Genomic DNA, 26,018 nt, shown 5'->3' with positions numbered 1-26,018 from the left:
AAGGAGAAAAGAAGGAATGAAACAAATGAAACAGAGAAAGAAAGGAGAGAGAATGAAAGGAAGGAAGCAAGCAAGAAGTGAGGGAGGAAAGAGCAGAGAAGAGGAGAAAAGGGAGAGGAAAGAAAGAAAGAAGGAATGGAGAGAGGAGAAAGGGGAAAGGAAGGAAAAGAAAAACAAGCAGAAATCTACTTAAATATACTGGAGAGTGACACCAAAAGGAAAAAAAAAGGCAGAGGAGAGTCAACATTCAGAAAAAGGAATGGCAAGGATGATTTTCCGATATTGCATGGCTTTTAGCCGGCGGAGAGATTATAATAACAGCATTCACAGTGGCTAAAACTCTGGTAGGAACCCCAGAATTATTCTGGACAATTGTAGCCACTGAAAAGTGAAGGAAGAATTCTAGATGGGAAGAAAACAGAAAGGACGAGGGGCCCAAAATTCTATGTATAAACTCTATGCAAATTTCTGGCTAGAGAGAGAGAGAGAGAGAGAGTGTGTATGTGTGTGTGTGTGTCAGACTCCAAACAGCACAGCTGAACTGAGATTTTGAATTGCCACACATGAAATGGAGTTTGAAGTTTGAATCTTGTTAAATCAATTGCCAGTTAAAACAAGCAAACAACAGTGATGCTCTTCGGGAGACCATAACAAAATCTAAAGACAACCTATATTTACAATGACAAGAATGCAATCCAAAATTACTTGACATATGAGGAAATAAGAAGTTGTCACTCATTATCAGAATAAAAGACAACAGAGTTCAAGCTATAGATGACTGAGGTGTTAGAACTACAAGAAAAGAATTTTAAAACAATCATCAATTATGATAAATGACATGAAGAAAAAAATGCTCATAATGAATGAAAAAGTAGGAATCTCAGCAGAAAAATGGAATGGAAAAAAACCTAATGAAAATTTCAGAAAAGTTTAGTACCTGTAAGTACCTATATTTAAAAAAAAAAAAACATAGAAAGGGCTTAGCAGGAAAATGGGGGTGACAAAGTAAACAGTAAACTTGAAGATAGGATCATGGAAATTATCTAACCTGAAGAAGAAAGAAAAAAATTGAAGAATGACCACAGCCTTAAGGACTGTGAGAGAAAAACAGAAGTCCAATTTACTGAAGAAGCAAAGAAAATGGGGCAAAAATATTCAAATAAATAATAAACAAAAAGTTACCCAATTAGTGAAAATAGTAGATGTACAGATATGACAATCTCAGTGAAACTCAAGCAGTATAAATTCAAAAACAAGCATGTCTAAGAACATAATAGTCATACTATTTGAAACCCAAAAAGAGAAAATATATCTGAAAGTAGCAGGAAGAAAACAATACATTACACATAGGAGATCATGGTTAGTTAACAAATGACTTCTCATCCTAAATTATGGATGCCAGAAGACATTGGCATAACATACTCAAAGTGCTTGAAGAGAAAAAAAATGAACTAATAATTTTCATCTAGCAAAGCTGTCTCTTAACAATAAAGACAAGGGCTGGGCGCGGTGGCTCACGCCTGTAATCCCAGCACTTTGGGAGGCCGAGGCAGGCGGATCACGAGGTCAGGAGATAGAGACTATCCTGGCTAACACGGTGAAACCCTGTCTCTACTAAAAATAGAAAAAGTTAGCCGGGCGTGGTGGTGGGCACCTGTAGTCCCAGCTACTCGGGAGGCTGAGGCAGGAGAACGGCATGAATCCAGGAGGCGGAGCTTGCAGTGAGCCAAGATCACACCACTGCACTCCAGCCTCGGCAACAGAGCGAGACTCCATCTCAAAAAAATACATAAATAAATAAATAACAATAAAGACAAAATCCTTTTTTAGATTTTGAAAACTGACAGCATTTGTCATAAGTACACTTGTAATATAAGAAATGCTAATGCATGTTTTTTGGCCGAGGGAAAATAATAGCAGGAGTAAATTTGGACCTTTCGGACGGAATGGAAAACACCAGAAATGGTAAATATATAAAACTATTTTCACAGTCTGTGAAGCAAAACTGTAGTTTTTATGAGCTGCACAACATATATATATATATGTAATCCATATGACAACTATAGTAGAAAGGATGAGGAGAGGTAAATAGACCTATACAATTGCAAAGTTGCTATATTTTATGTGACATGGAACATTATTAATGTTAACTAGCCTGGGAAAAACTATGGGTATATATTGTAATCTCTAGAGCAACTACTAAAATGTTGACAAGAACTCAAATGCATTAATATTCATTTTTAAGACAGTGACTGTCACCTCAATCAAATCTAAACAAGTGAATCAATTTAGTTCCAATAGAATAACCGTTGGAATTGCACTCTTAATGAAATCCTTTTGCATTGTTTCTTTTCAGTATATTCTGTGTGTGTTATCACTGAATTGTACGACAGAAATTGTAATAGGCCAAGGGGATCTGTAAAGCACTGACTTAGTCACAATTGTCACTAGACCTCCAATTTCAATTTCTTTATAAGAGAATGTTCTATCACTCTTTCACATAAAGGCACATACAGAAATGTGTACCACAGTATTGTGTATAGTAGGACAGGCAGTAGATGCACTCTGGAAGAGTGGATAGGTAAAACGTGGATGCAGTCATTGAAGTATTATAAAGGAGTTAGAAATGACAAACTAGATGTAATACAGCACCGTGAAAACATCATCAACATATAACTGAGTGAAGGAAAACCAAGACAAAGATCAGAGATCTCTAAGATGATACCTAAGTAAATTAAAAATATATGCACACTCAACAAAAAATGCATATTTTCCAGCAACACATACAAATTCACTCATTCAAACATATTAGAATGGTGTTGATGGGGAAAGGAAAGGGAGTTCAGAAGGAGATAACAGCAGATAGATGATGACTGATAGACAGAAAGAAAAAAATGGGAGTAGCTATGCATAGAACAATAATGACAATAAAACATAATGAATGAATGCCTTGCCTCTGTTCTTCACTAAGGTCCAACAGGAAGAGAAAAGAAATCGAATTTTTTGAATACTTTTTTACATTGCTCTGGATATTTAGAGATTTGCTTTCACACTTGTTTTATAACTTAAACTGATTGACAGATTTTGCGAAAAGCCCATCAAATTATGCTGCAGATTCTTTGCAATTAAAACTGAAAGCTTTAAGAAGAAATTTGCAATGCCCAGTATAGGTGTAGAGTCAGATTTTTTCAACATCTACACACATTCATAAAACCAAATGAAAAGTCATTCATGGGCTTTACGAATTTTGATTTGCACTACTGCCTAACATTCTAGGCCAGAGGTTGACAAACTATACCTTGCCAGCCAAAGGCAGTCCACTAACTGTTTGAATTCTTAGCTCATGCGCAGCCCATGAGGTAAGAATTGTAATTACATTTTTTAATGGTTACATTTTTAAATACTTATATAAGTACTTACATACTACCCTTGATTTTGTCTCTTGCCTAGCAAAGCCTAAAATATTTACTATCTGTTTTTTTTTTAAGTAAAAGTTTGCTAATGTCTGATCTAGATTCTGGAAACAAAGTAATTATTTGATATTTTTTCCTCTGCAAGACTTGTGTTCCAGGTTAGAAGAAATGGTTTTAGAAACAGCAATCCCAGAACTTTGGGAGGCCGAGGTGGGAGGATCATGAGGTCAGGAGATCGAGACCATCCTGGCTAACACGTGAAACCCCGCCTCTACTAAAAATACAAAAAATTAGCCAGGCGTGGTGGTGGGCACCTGCAGTCCCAGCTACTCGGGAGGCTGAGGCAGGAGAATGGCGTGAACCCCGGAGGCAGAGTTTGCAGTGAGCCGAGATCACGCCACTGCACTCCAGCCTGGGCAACAGGGCGAGACTCCGTCTCAAAAAAAAAAAAAAAAAAAAAAAGAAACAGTTATTTCAGCCAAAGGAGGAATCTGCCACTATCTGGCAACCCTGAAGTAGAATATGAGGAAATGTGCTGCTGTTGAGTAAAAAATATTAATTAGATAGTAGACATCAGTCGGGCCTGGTGGCTCACGCCTGTAATCAGAGCACTTTGGGAGGCTGAGGCGGGCTAATCATGAGGTCAGGAGTTCAAAATCAGCCTGGCCAACATAGAGAAACCCCCATCTCTACTAAAAATACAAAAATTAGCCGGGCATGGTGGCATGTGCCTATAGTCCCAGCTACCCAGGAGGTTGAGGCAGGAGAATCGCTTCAACCCAGGAGGCAGAGGTTGTGGTGAGCTGAGGTCGCGACACTGCACTCCAGCCTGGGCAACAGCAAGACTCTGTCCCCCCCCAAAAAAAAAAAAAAAAAGATAGTAGACATCAAAGGTCATTGCAGAATAATTAAAGAAGTAGATAATGATATTAGCCCTGGAGTACAAGAATTATCACAGATTATGTTCTTCAAGATGGATAGGACAAAGTCTTCCATTCCACATAATTTTCTTACAATGTGATATTGACACCTCTCAATGAGAGTTCGGGTCTATTTTATCCCTTGAATCCAGGCCTGCCAGCAACCACGAAGGAAATGATACTCTGTAACTTCCAAGGCTGTTTATAAAAGGAGGTAGAGTTTCTGCATAGTCTTTTTGGGTTAATTGCTCTAGAGACTTTCCCCCATGCTGTGAGGAAGTCTGGAGCATATGGAGAGGCCCTGAGTAGGAATTCTGATGGACAATCCCAGCTGACAGCCAGTATCAACTAACAAACATGTGAGTGAAGAAGCCTTCAAGGTATGTTTAGCTCTAGCCACCATTTGGCTGCAATCCACATGAAAGATCCCAAGCAAGAGCCATGAGAGATAATAACAAATTGATTGTTGTTGTTTTAAGCCACAAAATTTGAGGGTACTTTTTTTGTTTTGTTTTGTTTTTGTTTTTTGCAGCCATAGATAATCAAAACAACTATTTATAGTCTCTCTTACTGAGGATATTCTAGACATTATTCAAAGTATCACCAAATGAGCCCTATGCAGAAAGGCCACTGTTGCAAATGAGTACTTGGCCTGTCTGATTTCATAATACCTTGGCAGGATTGGGTATCACTGGAAGTTGCTAGCTATAGCTAGTTTATGAAGCTTCATGACCAAAAGGAAATGTGGAGGCATCAGGAATTTTCACAAAGCATGACAAATCGTATCCATCAAATTTGGTAATAAAGTAACTATTTTGTCATGTAGGTACTGATGGAGTAAGCCAGAACTGGAGCAAATAATTTAATTCAAAACTTCTTTCCCCTTATTCAATAATGTATACATGAGTCTATATAACTCGTTAACAAACAATAATGTAAAATTTGTTCTTAAAAATAAGCATATTGCTTCATTTAACATCTTGGAGTTTGCTTTCATACAACCCTTTCTACAAAGACAAGGCTTAAGACATAAATTTGTAATTTGGGGTTGTAATGAAAGTAAAACAGTTGTAATGTCATCTTTATGAACTGCCCTAAAATATGTCTGTCCAAAGGCAAAATATACATAATAAAATCTTTCATAACAGTACAAAACAATATTTTTGATTTCATGTCTGGGATGATATAAAGTTTCTTATGCTTGAAATGACATTGAAGTAAACTGCCAGAAAAGACTTCTGAGGTTTTATTTATTTATTTTTTTTGACAAGGACAAACCCATGACATTTTTACAAAGCCTTTGGTCTTAACCTTGGAAATCTTACTGCTTAGGATAAAGGCAGAGAAAATGAGCAAGAAAGCTCTAAAGGTAAGATGCTATTATTAAATGCAAATATATTCATTAAGGAATTGGCCAAACAGGAAGGAATATTCCACTTTTAATGAATTCTTTAAACACACAAATATTCTGCAGGTGTGCATTTTAATTTAACCTTTGAAGCAGTGGTTGTCAGTGGAAATGGACCTGGGTGATAAGATGCTATCTAGAACTTATTTTTTTACCCTTTATTTTATATACATATATATATGTATATTTTTTAGTCCATTAAAAGCTGCCTTATTTTCACTTTCATATTCTAGACCTTCCTGCAGAGTTACTAAAAGCTCCAATGGAATCATTTTTATGGTATTTGAAATTTTGAGTTGTATTGCTAGAAACACTTCATATAATGAAAATACTATATGTAATTTTTAAAAATATATCTTCCAAAAATTTTAAAACACTGATGAGGAATTAAAGTATATTTTGCATGTAGTAAAGTTTTGTGATCCACAGTGAGATTGGGACAATTATCTGAGTAATTCAGAACAAACACATATACATGTCTAGTGGCTGCCAACACATACACAGTGAGTAAAATTTGTACACATTTTGAAGTTAAACTACTCAAGTAACATGGATAAAATCTACACAACAATGGCATGTTATAGGATTTTGATCAGAGCACTAAAAAAAGGGATTTCATTATTTTCATCGTTTGGGTCATCAAGGAGTTTGAAAGGTAAAAATCATTCATAATTTCACCAACAATTGCTTAGGGCCTACAAAACCTACAATTTGATTGACTGTTTTTAACCATCTAATTTGCCAACCTATAAATAAAAATTTAAAAGGTTTTGAACAAAAATAAGATACAGACCTACACAAGCAAATGCAATGAATACTTTTTGAAACTACCTGGAAATGGAAAAAAAGAAAACTTCTTTCTTGACATTTGGTATTAAAGTTCTCTTTAGATTAAAACACATAAATAATTATTTCACTGTTCATTCATGTAGCTGAGAGTTTGGAAGATAGTTATTTCACATAGTTATCTTCAAAAAATATTCTTAAATGATAAAATATGTACTCCTATATAATTGACATAACCTCAATGAAAAAGCTTTTTATAAACCAAACATGAAAACATTCTCATAATTTCATAGCTGTCTCTCTACATATGTACCTATGATTTCCACTTATTCCAATGGACACTTTCTCTGTTTTCAGGTGTAGCTGAAATTAAAGACTATCTGTTATTCTGCAGTTATTAACAGAAACTTATAATTTATATTCATTCTCTTTGCTTCTTTATGAAATCAATTCTCCCTTCTGGATGAAACACACTATTTCTCATCTATTAAGTTAATTTTATAAGGTATCAGTACAAAAAGGCCTGTAGAAAAGAGAACATTCAAATGCCACATCACCTCCAATGGTAATAATAGCATAGCTTCTCTCAAGTGGTCGACAGATAACCTTTTATCTCTTTTTTTAATTTACAAGAATTCTTTGACTTTCATTCCACTAATGATGTAGAAGTGACAAGTGAAAAAGTTAAATGAAAATTTTATGACACATGCAAGACTCATATTAGTAAAAGAATTCTTAGAGACTGAAATGGCAGATAAATCAAAGACCAATTTGAAGACGAAAAAAATTAATAGCTTCTCATCCCTTATCTGCATAACTCATTAAGAAATAGCCTAACAAACGTATTGTTTTTATAACATGATTTAGAATCACACGCAAATTATCTTTGACAGTGGCCATGTTTTCTTAAAGATGCTGAATTCTTCAGAACATTCCATTTATCTCTCCTCTCTCTTTGGAAACCCAATTACCTTGGCATTTTTCCTTGAAGTAATAATGTGTTTCACAAGGTGTCTTCGAGGTCACATCTTTATCTCCTCACCAAGACTTATCATCAGCTGCATAAGAAGCTCAGTGGGCACATAAAAAGGCATACAGAAGTGGGCAGACAGAAGGCAAGAAGAAATATTGCCAGTATGGCAGGAGAAAGAATTGGAGTTCCAGTGCCAGTTCTTTCAGTAATTAAATATGTTTACATCATTTTCTTTATTTCTGTAATGTGATATTTGGTTAGAATTAGTCCATGTTTCCTCTACCTCTGCAATACTATGATTTAGACAAATTAGAGATTGTCCAGAAGTTGAGCCTCAGGATGGTTAATGTTAATGGATGAACAGATTGAAATTGAATTGAACATAGGCAGGAGAAAATGGAGGAGAAGCTATTGTAATATGCAGGTCAAGATAACCTGGAGAAAGGAGGAAAGAGAATTTTATGGAGTTAGAGAGACAGAATAATTGCCACCTGCCAACTGGTTGAGTGTGATGCAAGGGAAACAAAAGAAAAGGAAATAAACTCAACTCTGAGATGTTAAGTGTTGACTGAGAAGCTGTTTGAGAGAAAAAATGAATCATTAAGGATTTTCTTTAATAATTCAGCATATCTTACTTGTAGACATATAGATTGAAATGTCTAGCAGGTAATTAGTAGCTCAGAAGTCAACTTAGGGAGAGATAAACAGAGCTGGGATCATCTTCATGGGTGTGACAAATAAAGTCATGACATTGAATAAGACAGCCAAAGGGGGCAGTACAAGGTTGAATGCCAACAAAAATTAACATAGATAAGAACTCAAGGAATTATTTAGATTCAGCCATTAAACAATCATGGTAACGAGTAAGAGAAAACAAAACAAACTAAACTATTTATATATTATTTTTGCCATATGTTCTATTGTAGATGTTCTAGTTGCTTGAAATACACACACCCATATCCTACTCTTGTGTCTTGGTTAATTTCCCCTCACATTTGTTTAATACATGCTTAATATTTTTGATCCTATTATTGATTGCAAAAAGACTATAGACAGTCTCATCTCCATTATCGACTGCATATCAATACAATATCACAAAGTACTGTACTATGCTTTAACATTTTTGCCTAGTAACAAATTTATTACTCCAGCAATTTAATTTGCTTGCTGTGATTTTTTGTACTTTAACTTTTTTAGACACTCCATTTTAATCTAGGTTTTTCAACAGCAGCACTACTGACATTTGGATGGCATAATATTATGTTCTGAGGGCTGCTCTGTGTGTTGTAAGATGTTTAGCAACATGTCTGGTCTCTGCTCACCAGATGCCAGCAGCACCCCCACTTCCAGTTATGACAGTCATAAACATCTTCACACATTGCCAAATGTCTCCTGGGAGGCAGAATCACCTCCTAACTGCTTGCCCTTTGAAAACCACTCATTTAGATTGATGGGGTACAGAACACACTACCACAAAATATGGCATCTTGGCATTTCAGAAAACAGCAAAAACAGGAAGTTCACTCTGTAAGCTTCTCCCACCCTTCTCCCCTGAAGCAGGCCATAAAAGAATCCTCTGACGTTTCTATAAAGTAGGTCATAAGAACCTTCATTCCAGAAGTACCCTCAAAGACAGAGACACCAAGAAGAATCGGAACATACAGGCTTTGGTAAGTTCCCTACAGTTTATTAATGTTCAGTCATTTCAGATCATACTCCTTTTTGTACAATTGTATTTCTACATGACTGTCCACTTTTTATCAACCTTAAGCATAAAAATACACATTTCTCTGTTTCTTTGGTTCTTCATTTCTGAAGGCTCTTTTTCATGTAAATTTATATTGAATAAATCTGTTCGTTTTTCTTTTGTTACTCTGTCTTTTGTTATAGGACTGTCAGGCATGAACCTATCTATGGGCAAGAAATGGAATCTCTTCTCCCCTACAAGATATGTCACTTGTATATAAGCATTTAATTGGGATTTGCCATTTTTAGAGAAACTGAGTCTTTTTTTATTTCAATAAGTAGATTTATCTCAATATACTTGATTTTATTCTGCCTCCTAATTGCATATTTTTGTTGCCTACATATCCTTTTTTTTTTCTATTTTCTGTTAAACGGAATGTCTTGTGTTCTGGGTGTGTGAGTGTGTGTGCGTATGTGTATTTTCTTTTTCTGACAACTTAAAAGGTTTACGATCTGTTTTCCATTTTTCTAAGGGTTATAGTCAGAACTTTGCATCATTTGTTGAAATCGTAACTGATAAAAAATCAGCTTGACTATATCTATTGAGTCTCAGATATAAACCATTTTTTAAAATGAACATGTTCATACTTCCTTCCACTGTTGATAACAAGTGTATTTTTTAGTTTCTTTTAAATCTTATTTTCCATTTATTTTATTAGCATTAGTGAGATCCATGATTCTGTGATCTGCCTTTCCCATAAGACTTCTTCAACAGCTTGAACTTTTACATTCCCATATATCATTTAAAAGCCTAGTATTATACTTGTTTGAATTACTGTTGGACATTAGAGCATTCCATCAAAGAATTAATTCTTATTTATATGTCCATTTTCTTCTAGGTCAACCCCAATGGTAAAAAGCTTTCCTAAAAAAATCATCCCTTTGGTTATACTGATAAGACATGAATGAATAAATAAGAAAAAAAAACTAAGCAGATATGTCACAGCTAAGATATTTTAGACAAATTCTAACCAAAATGTGTTGGAGGATAAAGGGTATGTAGGCTGGATTTGAAGGGTAGCATTTTCTCTGAAGAGCCTGCTCTACTTTTCAATCTGAATCTTTTCAATACAGGCAAAAAAATTGGCAGTGGGGGAAGTTAGGGGTAATAGTGTGTCAGCACATGCATGGCCCTAAGAGTTGTTACAATATCAAAATACTTAGTACAGACTCACTTCCCTGACTTTCCAAGTGCCCTGATTCCTCTAGACTCCCCCAGCCCCTCACATAGGTCAACCCCTACAGTCTCACCACTATGAAACAATAAAAACATCAATGCCTATCATTTCAGGGGGCCTCAGGAACCCTGATCTATCACTATAGCTTTCTGTTCTATTTGATGGTGCCTGTGCTAATTAGAATTTTAAATTATAAAATTTAAAATTATCCCGGGAAGTAAGCATGGCTGAGAGTCCCATTTCCTATTAGACAACAATAAGAGATGATTAACAGATAGGTAATAGATAAGTAGATAGATAGACCAATTGATCCCTAGCTAGAAGTAGGCATGCTTCAGCTCTACTTTCCATCAGATAAGAAATGTGTGTGCCTGTGCACATGGACAGAATATTGAAGTGTGAGGAACCTTTCACAAGGAAAGTTATCATCCACCTCACTTCTGATTAGCATACAGCTAAATATTTAATTCTTTTGCCTAAAGAAAACATAACTCTCAAAGAGTGAGATTTACGTTTGTGGAGACTCTGGACATGTCATCCTTAAATCTGGCATTATTTTATATCAGGCATTAAAATGTGTACAAAGGCACACATGATTCAGAACAAGCACGTGACATACAATTCATAGAGACTTCATAGAACTAGACCAGAGGATATGAATAGTATAGCAGTAATTAAAAGAAAAAAATAAGAATTACAGGGGAAATTTCCAAATGCTTCCACTAGGGTTTTCTTATTTAAGGAATAAATGCCCTTAAGGCGCTGACAACAGATTAAGAACTTGCATTCGCTAAGGGAAACTGATGATCTCCAAAGCCCTAGCAAAAACAAACACTGAACATGAACACTTCCAAAAAAACAAAAGCATGTCTTATTATTATTAAAAGAAAAAACTTTAGATAAATTAATTTTAGCAGAGTTTAAACGAGCAAAGAGACAATTAATGAATGAGGCAGCACCCTAAACGAGTAATGGTTTAGAGAGCTCCACTCTGCAAAGTGGGCAGGCAGTATTTACAGACAGAAAAATAAAATGACAAACAGAAACAGTGTCATTGATTACAGCTCCTTCTTTGCCTTATTTGGACATCTGAGCAGTTTGTAGCCTGTAATTGGCTGAAAGCTCAGCTGCTAAGATTGGCCAAGACTCAGCTACTTGTTACAAGAGTATATTCTTAATTTAGGTTGCAGTTTGTTTACATACTAAGTTAGATTGCAGTTTACTGAAAATGGGGCAGCATTAGGCCAAATTCAATTCAACAATATGTATGAAGTTAATCTAAATAGTAGGATGTAATTAAGTCATTGCATTTTGCTTATTCTAAAAATAGTGCCATTCAAAAAAAACCACTATTGATCTTTTCTCCAATGTGCCCTTTACATTGTCTAATATTTTATATTGAAAACAGCATACGTCCTATTTAATTTTTTAGTCATTAGAAGACGACTATTCAGAATTTTTCAATTCATAGACAATACTCCTTTAATCATTTCATATTTCATTTTATTTAAGACAATTCACTACTAATATGAATTGAAATATCTTTGTGATACATTCATTCTGAGGATTTTTTTAACTCTTAATTTCTTTCACTCTTTAATATCCCTTAGCATATCTTGCAGTAGACACCTCCTAGGTTATGTGAAGAAATTTTTTTTTGTTTTTTTGAAATGGAGTCTCCCTCCGTCGCCCAGGCTGGAGTGCAGTGGCGTGATCTTGGCTCACTGCAACCTCCGCCTCCTGGGTTCAAGCGATTCTCCTGCCTCAGCCTCCTGAGTAGCTGGGACTACAGGTGCCCGCCACCACGCCTAGCTGATTTTTGTATTTTTAGTAGATACAGGGTTTCACCATATTGATCAGACTGGTGTCGAACTCCTGATCTCTTGATCCGCCTGCCTCAGCCTCCCAAAGTGCTGGGATTACAGGCGTGAGCCACCGCGCCCGGCCTGTGAAGGATTTTAAATATACTTTGCTTCATACGTGACAGAAGAAAAAACAAAATTATCCCAAACTTAAAAACAGATAAACAAAAGAAAATACAAACTTTGTTCTAAATTAGGAATAAAAACCAACCTGATGTTACTTAATGTTAAAAATTAGAGTTCTTTAGAAAAGATGGCAACCTTGTTTATTAGTTTCAGGTACTAAACATAGCATGGGAACTTTAGCATCCTTTGAGCTATTTATTCAGCTACTTGACATAAATCAATCATCACCCCTCAGTTGCATCACAAGCTCTCAGACCAAAAATGGCAAACAAATGAAGTTTTGTAAAGTTTTAAAATGTACAACCCTATTCTTACTGAACTTCTTTATTGTTTTAAATTAAGGGCACAGTTTGATAAAGAGAAAGCCTGGCAAGAAAGCACATATAAAAATTAAGGTGAAAGGGGGTAACATGCATAGCAGTTAGAAGAATTAGGACAACTATGATTTTTGCATAATATATGTCTTTGCATTATTTATATATTTCAATATTCCATTCACAGGAAATGTGGGGCTATGGAGCAGCAAGGAGACACACAATAAATTTTACAGAGAAACATGTACCTCTTTGCAGTCAAATAAATCGACTGACCGCCACTGAATAAACACAGCTTAGGTTTTCTTAGATTGCTCTTATCCTGGCTATCCAAGAATGTTGCAACACCTTTAAATTTTAAGATTAAGTTGTCATTGTCAGTTCTTATAACAGATTTTCTTACTCTTAAGTTTATGGGAGAGGAGGAGAATATAGGATAATGTTAATTTCTCTGCCACACAGCTCTGCTTTCTTAATAATTCAGACTCTCTCCATCTAGGGAAAAAATGAATACCTAATGTGAGTATATGGAATCCTGACCCAGCTTTCAAACTGAGAGAGTCTATGAATCATCACATTTGATGTTTATGATTCAAAATGTAGGATTGCCTTAAACTAAGGCAATTAGGAAGATAGTTTTTCAGAGACGTTAGTCTTTGTTAAGATTTCTAGGTCCCCATAAGAGCACTTAGTCAGATAATTGCTAAAGCACATATGTGGCTCTAGGAACTAAGGAAAAAGTAAATGCCATAGGAAGACTATTTTTTAAATTACCTCATTCATCAGTCTATTGTAAGAGACAGCAAATTTGAAACTAAAGGTCACAGGCTGCTTTAGATGCATGGACTTAAAAATTAGAGAAAGTCATCAATAAAACTTAGTTCTTATTCATTATAGTCATTTCATTTAGGAAATTTCCAAAAGGTGAATGGAATTCATCTTTCCATGAAAGATGAATTTTTGTCACCTTGGCCTCAGAGTGGCTCAGGGTCAGAGAAGGTAGAGAGATCATAAGTTAATAACAGTTTACACACTGCTATCCTTGAAAAGAGTGGAAATTACTGGCTAGAATTTCAGTTTATTACATGGTATACCAGAATGATGGGTGTAAGTGTGTCTGTGTGTGTGCACACACGTGTGTGTTTGCGCTGGAAAACTACTGTATCACTTCCCCAAACTAAACTCTTAAATCAGGGGTTATAGCTTGTTTGTCTTAGAAGTGGGTCCACAGGATGTTTACAAGAGAATTCATTTCCCAGCCTTCCTCACATGACTCCTGATTTTCCGTGAAGTAATAATTGTTCCTTCATTTAACTCAACTATAGAATTATTAGGCTGGTGCGCAAGTGACTGCAGTTTTTACCATTTAAAAGTAAAGCCCAAAACCTCAATTACTTTTGCACTGAACTACTTCTTTCATATTCTTTACCTTTAGTCTCTCCAAGCTTCTGTTTCTTCATCTGTAAACTGGAGAGAATAATACCACTTAACACATATGTTAAAATCAAAAGAAATAAACAGATGAAGATGTACATTCAAAGCACCATTCAGATATGCTATTTTTAAAAAGACAAACACATGTATTTTTAAAAAGACAAAACAAAATGTGTATTTTAAAAAGATAAAACACAGTGTAAAAAGCAACAAAATGAGGGAAATTTAATGACAGTGTAACAGGGGACTGAAAATCCTGATTTCTCAATCCTTATTCTATATCTCTTGGTATTTAGTGTAAAAATTTTAAAATCTTTACCTAGCAATCTTGAGGAAGAAACTTGATAACTGATAATACATGAGATTGTTACCTAAGTGAAATATAATCCTATATATTCAACAAACTTTAGAGAAATAAGATAAATTTTAAAGTAAATGACTTCTGTAGTTTTATAGATCCTCCAAACCAAACTAGTCTCAGATCTCACCTTCATCATTTCTCTCATTTCCTTTTGGCCTAATTAATCAAAATCCTTCCTAGAATGTTCATTTCTGGCCAGTATGTCTTCCTGAATATGAATAAGAAATAAAATACCATTTGATGTTTGAAATTATGGGGGTAATCTCAATGACGGAAATAGATGAACAGGAAAAGGGAAACGAATGCCTGATTCATTATATTCATGAAGATATCAAAGGTTTATAAAGCCAATATCTGGGAAAGAGAAAACCGTGAGACTTCCAGATCTTCTCTGGTGAAGTGTGTTTCCTGCAACGATCACGAACATGAACATCAAAGGATCGCCATGGAAAGGTATGTGTGACAACTCACTGCGTTGTTGGTTGTATCAACACTCCTGTGGGGGGATTAATGTGAAATTTTAACTAATAACAAGAGCTTGCAGGTTTACAAGGTTTAGAAGCACAATCTTATGTTTCCTCTAGGAAGCAATTTTACAAGGGCACCATAGAACAGAACAATGGTTCTCAAACAGGGGAATCCTCTCCCAGAGGCATTTGGCAATGTCGGGAGATGTTTTGGGTTGTCTTAACTGAGGTGGGGAAGCGAGGGAAAAGTGCTATTGGTATCTAATGGATAGTGATCAGAGATGCTACTGAACATCCTTCAATGCACGGGACAGCCCCCAGAACAAGGAATTATTCAACTCAAAATGCCAATAATATCAAGATTGAGAAACTCTGGACTAGAATAAGACTCAAAGAGTCTGTGGGTCCAATTTGCCACAACTCTCAAAGGGACAAAGTAACATTTTCTGGTTATCAGGCCTCTAATGTGGATTGGCCAACTTGAATCAACCTGATGAAATTTTCAATTGTGAAGCCGTAAAATAGACACTAACAACAGAATTGTCTTTTCTATTCTTTGTCAATTTGGTTCAAGCCAAATGACATTTCAAAAGGAAAAACAGACTGCCTAGTAATAACTAATCACCTTTACTTTCTTGGTTGACATTTGCAAGGAAAATAAATTAGTAACAACCATAAAATGTGTTTCTAATGAAATGAAGAACAAAAACATGTGTCTATTTTATCTCATCTTGGGCTTTAAAAATGCTTTCCATGCTAAATGTGCAGATAAATGTACTCAGAGTTACAGAACATCTATCCAGTTGTGAATTTCCTAGACCTGCTATTCCAATTCCTCTATCTACAAAGCACATTTTATTTACACATACAGATAAAATATACATTTGGTTTCGTCATATGATTATAGTATGCATAAAATAAACTTCTTGGAAGAGTCAAGTTTTTGAAAAATTAAAAGTCTATAATAGGAATCATCTCAAACAAAAATTTTATATTACAACTAACAGGTTTAGTCACTTCCTACACTAAGCAATTTTTTAGGTATTTTTAAGTGTTTAGGTTTAGGTACTTTTTCACAAACTAAACTTTAGCATTTGCCTAGTTTTATCTTGGGCATTTCTGATTGCATTTCTTAAAGGTTTTGAAGGACTTAAGTTTTGTGATAAACACAGTTTTATATTGGGCATTCTTTTGGGGTAATGCCACTGAAGTTAACAAGTGATTTTAATTTGGTAGCTATCTATCGTTTCTTTCCTTTTGAAAGTATAAATTATTGATATATACAGGACTGTAACTGTCCATTTGCTGAGATAGCAAATTGATGACAAAGCTTTGAAAACCTTCAACAATGATCAGAGTGTTCTGTAATTAGAGCAGGAAAAGTGGAGAAAATCAAGCTTTCGGGGCCTCTGTTGTGATGTAATCAATCAAAGGCAAAGAACTTGTTATTCTTTAAAAGTGACGGCAACAACCTATGTAAACACTGAGCCATCACGGCTACTCATGCGGCCCCCATTACACAGATGCAGCTTGACAGCCCACAGGTGTACGCAATGTGACAAGACGATGTGCAAAGACCACAGTATTGGCATCATGCCTCTCTCACCCACTAATGATACGACTTGGGGGAAATCACTTAACCTCCCTAAGCCATCTGTTTCATCAATATAATTTGATGATAATTACAAAGGCCCAGTGTATCTCACAAGGTTATTATGAAGCTCAAATATAGAAAAAAAATTTAATGCTTTTGGCGAAGTGTCAAACACATGCATGGGACTATTACGAGTTAGCAGATCTAAGCTACAGCATTATTTTTATGTTAGGATTCTTTTCATACTCAGTATTAGCAATCAAACAACCGTGTGTTTATTCTTATCAGGCAGGATGATAAATCGAAAGGATCCACTGTACTGTTTTTGTTATATCAGTGTCTACAATGTAAATTATCAGACACACCTAGTTAAAAAAAAAAAAATTACAAAGTCCTGGGCAGCCTGACTGCTGAAAATCTGCAGAAACTCCCAAGACATTAAACTATCTTAAGAGAATGATCCAAACACCCTAGCTCAGAATTAATTTAAGCTCCAAATGTTTGCAAAGTACAGAAGCACTTCTGGGAAACGTACAAAAATGCAGGAGGTAACCCACTTCTCAAACTATATATCTGTGCAAACATAATTATATATCTACATTTACACAGTGGAAGGCGTTTGTTCTTCCCCGATCCCAGCCATTACAGGAGCAAATCAGGCAGCTGAGGGCAGTGGGGAGCAATAAGGCTTTCCTCGGTAGGATTACCTTTGAAAACCTCCGTGGAATAGATCATCTCAGAGTGGCTCGCGTTCTTATTTAAGCAGGGTCCCTCCTGCTGCTGCTGGTGTCAAACCTGCTTCTGTGCCACAGCGTGGCCCCCTTGCCCATCTGTCCCGGCGGGGCTGCCAGATGCCAGGTGACCCTTGGAGACCTGTTTGACCGCGCCGTCGTCCTGTCCCACTACATCCATAACCTCTCCTCAGAAATGTTCAGCGAATTCGTAAGTACCATGCTTCTGGCTTCCTGCCTGAAGGAGCCTTCACATGAACTACTGGGCTCTGCTACATGTTAACCGAGAAAACCTCCCGAGCCAAATTTCAAACGATACATTTTAACATGTGAAAGAAGACACCAGCTCATAAGATGTGGAACAAGAAGAGAGGAACAGTGCCATGAAATCTCAAAGATTCTCAAAGAATGTAATGACTTAAATTTTTTCTTTAATTCACTTTATTTTTTAAAAATAAAAAAATTTAAACACCTGACCTAAAGCATGCTTAGGTGGGGCTGAGGAGAAGGAAGAGTGTTGATTTCTTGTTCTTGAATGTAGAGGTCAGACTCCACAGGCATTCTTTACTTAGCACGGAAGAGATATCCAATAATGAAGAACTGCACTGCAGCGAATTGGGTGGATTGAATAGAATTAAACTGAGCTGAATCCATGGTGGGGAAAATATACAAATAATAACTTTTCAAAAACCCCAAAATGCTAGAAATCATTTCTCTGAGATTTCAGTATATGGGTTTATAATTACAATAAAGGGCTAGTTTAGAATTGGAAACCAGTGCTTTTTTCTTTCTTTGCCTCCCTTCCTTCCTTCCTTCCCTCCTTCCTTCCTTCTTCCCTTCCCTTCCCCTCCCTCCCTCCCTCATTCCCTCCCTCCTTCCTTCTTTCCTTCCTTCCTTCCTTTTTTCCTTCTTTCCTTCCTTCCTTCCTTCCCTCCTTCATTCCTTCCTCCCTTTCTTTTCTTTTTCAGAAATATGTACTCTATTTCTGAATAACCTATTTTGGAAATCATAAGTTAACTCTTCCAGGTCAATCAAGGAGCAGACAATAGATTAGTGCTTTAATAAATCAAGGGCCTCCATAGAGAATAAATATACATTTATAAAATTATTTTTACTCTCTGGTTTCGCTTTCATCCTCCATTTTTGACTGGCCATCTTTTGTCTTCCAAATCTTCCTAGTAATTCCTTTAGACTTGTATAAGTTTTGCTAAAGACTAGTCTTTCCTGTCAATGTGTCAGCTCATTTTTTATTCTGTTCTTATCCTCAGTCCATTGTTTATATTTCCTAAAATTGTGTGCCCTGTGTTTCTGACTTATTTTGTCATAATTTTAAAAAAAGTTGTATTCCGTTTCTATCATGAACTTGGTAAGGTATAGGTGTGTGGACTCAGAGAAACTTTTTAGAGAAAAGTTATAATTTTATAATGCCTATTAAGAGAAGTCTATCAGTTTGGGCCCACAGTAAATAAGAGATTAAATGAATACATGTGAATACATTTGCACTGTGGCATTTGGCTCAAATGCTGAAGAAAGATGATTCTCAATACAACATTTAATGTTGCATATTTTTGCTATTTTTAGCATTTGCTTTCCAAATAGCAACTTGTGTGACTTGTGTGAATGGTAAAAGTAAACAACAAGGGAATTGCAAAGAAGGAAAAACATTGATATTTATGAAAACTAGATGAAAAAAATGAGTTTACAGAGATAATGGGGGGGGGGGAAGTAGCCAAAAGGGTTACTTCCTTAATTCTTTAGTTTTCATTTTTATATAGCTCTAATTTTTAAAAATTACACATCTGCCAAAGGTATTAGTATTCTGCTAATGGATTCATTTATTCAATGCCCAAACAACCCCAACTAATTGAATTTGTCTCATCATTTCCAGGATAAACGGTATACCCATGGCCGGGGGTTCATTACCAAGGCCATCAACAGCTGCCACACTTCTTCCCTTGCCACCCCCGAAGACAAGGAGCAAGCCCAACAGATCAATGTGAGTCCTTCATCCAGGCTTTGCACCAAAACAACCAAGGCAGTATATGGGTATTATCATGGTGATAGGTGCTGTAATAGCTAGTGGTAATTGTACATGCAGAGAAAAATACAGGAAGAATAAGCAGTCAAAAAATTACATTATGTAGTTGATGAAATATGAGTCAAATCAAGTGCTAAGTAAAGATGGTAGCAGCAATCTAAATAGCAGATCTGTACATTGTCCTTGCAGATAACATTATTTTAACCAATGCCTTGTCACTAGGATTGTACATACAGTATATGAAAGTTTGAACTGAATTGGACTTCTGTGGGTAAATATACATTTATGCATCTGTAAGAAAAAGAAATGCAGTTTTATTTATTACATATTACTCGTGGCTCCTACTTCAACAGCATGTTACATGACTGACCCCTGCACTATTGGAGCCATCTCTTCTGGACTTTCAAGACTCTACTCTGGTTCTATTTCTGCTACTCTGACACCCACTTTTTCATTCTTCACTGACTCTTCTGCCCTCTCTTACTTCTTAGTTAAAAGCCACCACTCCCCTCACAAAAAATACAGATCCTGTAAAACATAATATTTTGCTTTTCACAGCTACAGTTGCCACTGTTCTGATGACTACAAAGTCTGTATATCAAGCCCCAATCATGTATCTCAGCTTCAATCTTCTATTGCTATGATCTCTTCCTTTTGGTTGTCTACCATAATCACAGCCTTAACATGATTTAAAACAAATGTCTTTACATACATGCCACCTACAAATTCAATGTATTCTCCATTTACAAGTTTAGGAATGGCACCAACATTTCTGTCTGCTATGTTCATTAATAATAATTTGATAATAAGAGAAGGAGGAGAAAAAGAAAGGGGAGAAGGAGGAGGAAGACGAAATATTTATTGAGATCTACAGGTTATCACTAACCAGAAATCCCAAATACTGAAGAATACTTAGTTTTTTGAGCACCTACATGATGCTAAAAAAAAATGCTCATTGGAGTATTTCAGATTTCAGATTTTTTAATTAGGAATACTCAACTTGTACTACATTGTCAGACACTTTGTGGGCATTACTATATTTAATCCTCATAAAATATCCTATAACACAAGGTACTGTCATTACACTCACTGAGATAAGGAAACTGAGGCTCAGAAAGGTTATGGAATTTGTACCAGTCACATGGCAAGTAAGCAGCGAGCCTGGGCTGCATTCTATTCAAAACCCTTACTCTTAATCATTGTGTTGCAATGCTCCCAGAAAAACTACACTGACACTCACTCTATGACCTGTACCTCTTTATAGCTCATTTCTTTCATATCCTCTTACATGTTTCCATCGCAATGTCCATTTATTTCTTCTTTATTCTTCATTTTGTTACCACTAGACTAGTTCACGGACATCTACAAAGTAAGCATTTTAAATCAGAGATAATCAGCTACTTGGAGTCTCCTACACGATTGTGGTAGTAAGCAAAACACTAGGCAGCCAGAACTCCATTGTGAATTCCATGGTTATTCAAGATAACATTGGTTCCATTTTATTCACCTGCATAGGCCAAGAGAACAGACTGCTCTGCCAGCAGCATGGCGCAGGCGGTTGTATAGATCAAGGAAAGCATGTTGATGAATTCCATGTCATCTTCATTGTCTCTTCGTTCTAGGATCCCAAAATAAAACTACAAATCAAAAATGAATAGTTCAATGAACAATTTGATTCATTAGTATGAACGAATGCTTGGATGAGAGTGATTTGGGCCCCTTGGCATGGACCCCAGTGGAATCTGTTTCTCATGAGTCAGATACTCTGGGCACCTACTGAGTTTCAGCAAAACTTTAGTTTCTCCCCAGGGACAAGCAAATCAATCAAATACGAAAGATCTTACTAAGTGGACAGATGGTAGAATTTCAGAGGAAAAACAAAATTCTTCATTTTATCAATTAGAACTCTCATTAGAAAAAGTGGTTACTGAAATAAGCCGGATTTTTTTTTAATTTTAGCAAAGTTTAGGCCAATAGTTTAAATTTTACATTTCTACAAATTCTCTCACCTAAAGAAAAATGTACCTACACATAGGAATAAAAAAAGATATTTTAGTACAGCCTCTCTAAGCAAAAATCACAAGTAACTAACCCCATTGTATTTTACCTATTTTAATGCAATTGTTCTATATGGTTTCGTAGCAAAAAGACTTTCTGAGCCTGATAGTCAGCATATTGCGATCCTGGAATGAGCCTCTGTATCATCTGGTCACGGAAGTACGTGGTATGCAAGAAGCCCCGGAGGCTATCCTATCCAAAGCTGTAGAGATTGAGGAGCAAACCAAACGGCTTCTAGAGGGCATGGAGCTGATAGTCAGCCAGGTGAGCAGCCTCCTGGTGCTTCTTTGTTTTTCTCATTAATATAAGCGGTGACCTCTGTGATGATAAATATTTCCCTTTGAAAGAAGGAAATTTAGGCATTCCATATTATAGACCGCTATTAAATAAAGCAAGAGCCTAGTCATTCATAGTCATAAATTTACATACATGTAAATGAATCTTAGAATGCTGTTTGACAGGTGTCATTTTCCCTACACCTACACGCAAAACTACAAAAGACTTGCCCCTTCCTGAGGACAAGAAGTTAAGTGTTTTCAAGGGAGAGGAAACTAGAGAATAGAATCTGCAAGATACATGTTTTCTGCAGAGTATCCCAGGACACCCACTATTGAAAATTCTTTCTCTTTTCTCCCCTCGCCAGAGGATGAGAGTGGCAAGGGAGAAAGAAGAAAACCAAAATCAGATTGGTTGGGCCCTCAGCCACTCACCCCGATCTGCTGCACAGACTTGTCAGGGAGGAGCAGATATTAACATGACAAGACGATGACATCAGTGCACACAGGTTGCATTGATTTCAGGAGGTCTCACAAGCGCGAGATCGCAGGGAGTCACAAAAGAAGGAGATAGACCTTTTCTGGAATGTCTTCATTTTGTAATTTATAGAAAGTTGTCTCATTCTAAATTTTGTTTTTTCTTGGGACTCCAAAATCAAAACTCATGTCATTGTACTTAATCTCCCCCAAATAATCTGTCATATTTAGATTGTGTTAGTATTTGCAATAGATATCTCCATTCAGATGGGATAATTTCAACATTAGTGAGATAATACCTAAACAGCTTCTGAGGTTTTCAGGGATAATGTACCATCTAAAGAAAAATATATGATTATAGGAATAATAACAGGAACAATTTTGTATTTCTCTTTTTGTGTACTAAGTACACGTTATCATGTATCATTTTGGTTATTTTCATGTGAGAAAAATATGTCCAAAACAAACACAAAGCACATTTTAACCTTGGAATGTGTGAAATAAATACCTTGATTTTCCAGTTATTTTCTTCATTACTGTAAACCTCATTTCTGAGGTCACTAATTTGTTCTATAGTACTTCATTTTCTGTTCTTTTTTCTCTACCACTTATTTATTTATTCTTGTTCATATCATTATCCCTTACACAGTAAATTTTGTCTTAGGGCTCAAGTACCAAAAATTAAAAATAAAAACATAAAGCCAGTCAATGAATACACACATGCACACACACACATGCACGCACACACACACACACACACACACACACACTTTAAATTCCAATAGGGAATCCCAGATTTGAAAAATATTCTCACTTTGTAGGAAAAGGTTTAGCAGATCGGTGTCTACATCCAGATATATACCTAATAACTCTCCAAACTAGCTGACATCCCTAAAGTTGCTAAAATGGTTACTTGGTCTCTAAGACCTCTGGGCTTTCCTGGTTTGCAAAGGCTTATAGAGTGTGAAGAAACATAGCATGCCCTCTGTTGTGCTGTTCAGCCTCCTTTTGTTATCACAGCCATGCCCCCAACCCTACCACACAGCCCTCACCACTGAAGGGTTGCTGCCAGCAACCCCCTGACCTTTTTTTTTTTAGACAAGGTCTCACTGTGTCACCTATGCTGGAGTGTACTGGTGTCATCTCGGCTCACCACAATCTCTGCCTCCCAGGTTCAAGCGATCCTCATGCCTCAGCCTCCCAAGTAGCTGGGACAACAGGCGTGCACCAATAGGCACGGCTGATTTTTGTATGTTTTTGTAGAGATGGGATTTCACCATGTTGGCCAGGCTGGTCTTGAACTCCTGACCTCAAGTGATCCACCTGCCTCTGCCTCCCAAAGTGCGTGAACCAGTGTAAGCCACCACACCCGGCCTGTACCCTTTTCTTGTAGGTGCTTTTTCCGGCACCTCCCAGGCCAGGGACCTCAAAAGAAAGCAATTGTTTCCCCTAGAAATTTGAGGAAATGAAAATCTCCTGACTACGTAAGCAGCTTTTCTTAGTCATGGTCATCACTAAATTATCTGTACCCCAAAGCATCAAGTATGAGTACAATCTTCATCTTTTTTTAAGTTTTTGGAACATACACTAGATAGGCAATAGATTGAGTTCAAAGCAGGAAGAAAATAAATGATGTCAGGAAGAATAAAGCACAAGGGATACATCAGGGACAAGACTGGAGAAATGAAATAGTTCCTCGAGTGAGAGCACCGAAGCTAGCTACTCCATTGTCTCTTCGTCAAATCTATGTCAATATTTACATAGTACCTTTCCGGTTCTTCATCTGTCTACTCCTGCTAAAACATACTTCATCTGTGATCCCATAGATGTCAGAGAACCTAAACAGGTATTCTGCTCCTAGTTTTTAGATTAATAGGTTTCTGATACACTGGCCCAGATATACAAAAATCATTGCCTTTGTCTAAAACTTTACATTCATATCTCATTCTCAATTCTTAATTCAATAGTTAGAAAGAACAAGGACATACAAATACTAATAATATGAAGAATAAGTCACTCTTTTTTTGTGTGATTAGGTTCATCCTGAAACCAAAGAAAATGAGATCTACCCTGTCTGGTCGGGACTTCCATCCCTGCAGATGGCTGATGAAGAGTCTCGCCTTTCTGCTTATTATAACCTGCTCCACTGCCTACGCAGGGATTCACATAAAATCGACAATTATCTCAAGCTCCTGAAGTGCCGAATCATCCACAACAACAACTGCTAAGCCCACATCCATTTCATCTATTTCTGAGAAGGTCCTTAATGATCCATTCCATTGCAAGCTTCTTTTAGTTTTATCTCTTTTGAATCCATGCTTGGGTGTAACAGGTCTCCTCTTAAAAAATAAAAACTGACTCCTTAGAGACATCAAAATCTAAAATGCCGATTTGTCAAAGTTTCTTCTCTTCATTTAATAGAAAATCAAAAGAAAATCTATCACTCCCATTAAGAAGTTCTTATCAGAATGTGTCATAAACAACAGAAGCTACCCTTGCACATAAGACAATTAACAGCTTACTTTAAAATCACAGTAGATTATTGTGGGTCAAGTTATTAGAATCAAAGAGTTAGATTATTAATCATGCTAGTCATTCTACAAAGAAGACTGAATTCTCTGGATTCTTTATGAAACCAGGCATGTTCTGTCAGTTAACTTTCAGTGTTATGACAGACAATATAAGTACTGTGCAACTGCAAAACCTCCAAATAGTATGGAGTTTACTGAGCAGTCTAAAAATTGTTAGGATATAAACATGACATGGATTTCTCTTTTTCTAATAGCTATGTTCAATCATTCTCTACTAAATTCCCATCTCTTTTGCATTATCTTGCACACATTTCATGTTCTGGTAATTCCGAGTCTAACAAGTCTGGTCCAGTCAGGTTTCAACTCCATATTTAAGTTATTTAATGCTTTTCTCTCCCCCTGTGTTGGCTCAAAGGACCTAACAGAGAAAGCAGATGTGGTCAGTTCCTGCAACTTTTCCTCCGCCTCTCTCTTCTGGATCTCCATTCCTCTGGCTGTGTTGGAATGGGATAGAGGACTAACAGAGAAGAAAAAGTTCATACATCACTGACTTAGGTAGTACTATCGTACCCTTCCCCTTGTTGACAGGGACTGACCTTGGATTTTCTCTGAGTAGTGGGTGTCTTTCTAGTGGAATTGATTTATAATTTCCAAGATACCAACCAATGAGGACACCACACAGTATAGTTTCTTTCCCAGGGGAAATGCTCTGGCTTGATTCTCCTATTCGCCCCATAGCTCTGCCATCCATAGCATTCTCCACGGCCTCTGCTATTGTTCCCCTCATCCTGCAGGAACTCTGCTGAAGAAAACTGGCATGAGGTCAGCTATGTGTCAACTGCCCCATAGGAAACTCATGCATCGTAACCTCTCCAAGCAATGAAGTAGCAATAGGACTAGGTCATGGCTGACCCCTTCCCGGGGTCTCTACCAATTCCCTTCTCCCATTGACATAGACACAGAGTAGATCAGAAGTTGGATTCATTAGCAGACATTCACCTCAGGAATGAGATGCTAGTCTTTCCTTCTTTTAAACCTAGTGAGTAATTATCTCTATTAGCAATTATCTTGGAGAGTCAACCTCACAAACATTCTCTACTAGGTCACTGAATTATAACACCCTCCTAAAATACCTAATCTTCTATTTATTGAGTATGGAGAGAGGTGACTGGATGAGGGTCCCTAAATGTGTTCAGTGGCCTCTAAAGAACCTAAAATGAGGGCTAACCTCATTGCAAGCTCCCCTTAGAGGGCGGTGGTATTGTCAGGCTGGTTTTGCAGCAGCTTCTGGGCTTTAGCAGGGATTTCTAGAAAATAGACAATGGA

General features: G+C 36.6%; 1 protein-coding gene and 1 long non-coding RNA gene across 3 annotated transcripts in view; one reads left to right on the top strand and one right to left on the bottom strand.

The window, feature by feature from the left end:
* The window catches only part of LOC134810279 (uncharacterized), a 46,876-nt gene extending 29,499 nt beyond the window's left edge, over positions 1-17,377 (bottom strand). Inside the window, exon 1 of the long non-coding RNA XR_010157924.1 lies at positions 17,290-17,377. This is a non-coding gene — a long non-coding RNA (uncharacterized LOC134810279). The remainder of the gene's footprint in view (positions 1-17,289) is intronic.
* Positions 9,094-24,545, top strand: PRL (prolactin). 2 transcript variants are annotated; one of them, XM_016954985.2, is made up of 6 exons: positions 9,094-9,170; positions 14,850-14,974; positions 17,349-17,524; positions 19,202-19,309; positions 21,494-21,673; positions 24,198-24,545. In XM_016954985.2, the coding sequence occupies exons 2-6, from the start codon at positions 14,947-14,949 to the stop codon at positions 24,387-24,389; spliced, it is 684 nt and encodes a 227-aa protein (XP_016810474.1). In that variant the 5' UTR covers positions 9,094-9,170; positions 14,850-14,946; the 3' UTR covers positions 24,390-24,545. The 2 variants fall into 2 exon arrangements, with proteins under 2 accessions (XP_016810474.1, XP_009448858.1); XM_009450583.4 differs by lacking the exon at positions 9,094-9,170 and having other exon boundaries at positions 14,871-14,974; positions 17,346-17,524.
* Positions 24,546-26,018: the final 1,473 nt, after the last annotated feature.

Source organism: Pan troglodytes, chromosome 5 (assembly GCF_028858775.2).
Source record: "Pan troglodytes isolate AG18354 chromosome 5, NHGRI_mPanTro3-v2.0_pri, whole genome shotgun sequence".
Classification (NCBI taxonomy): domain Eukaryota; kingdom Metazoa; phylum Chordata; class Mammalia; order Primates; family Hominidae; genus Pan; species Pan troglodytes.
The sequence above is the reverse complement of the archived record's forward strand: the minus strand, read 5'-3'. Positions and strand labels throughout refer to the sequence as shown.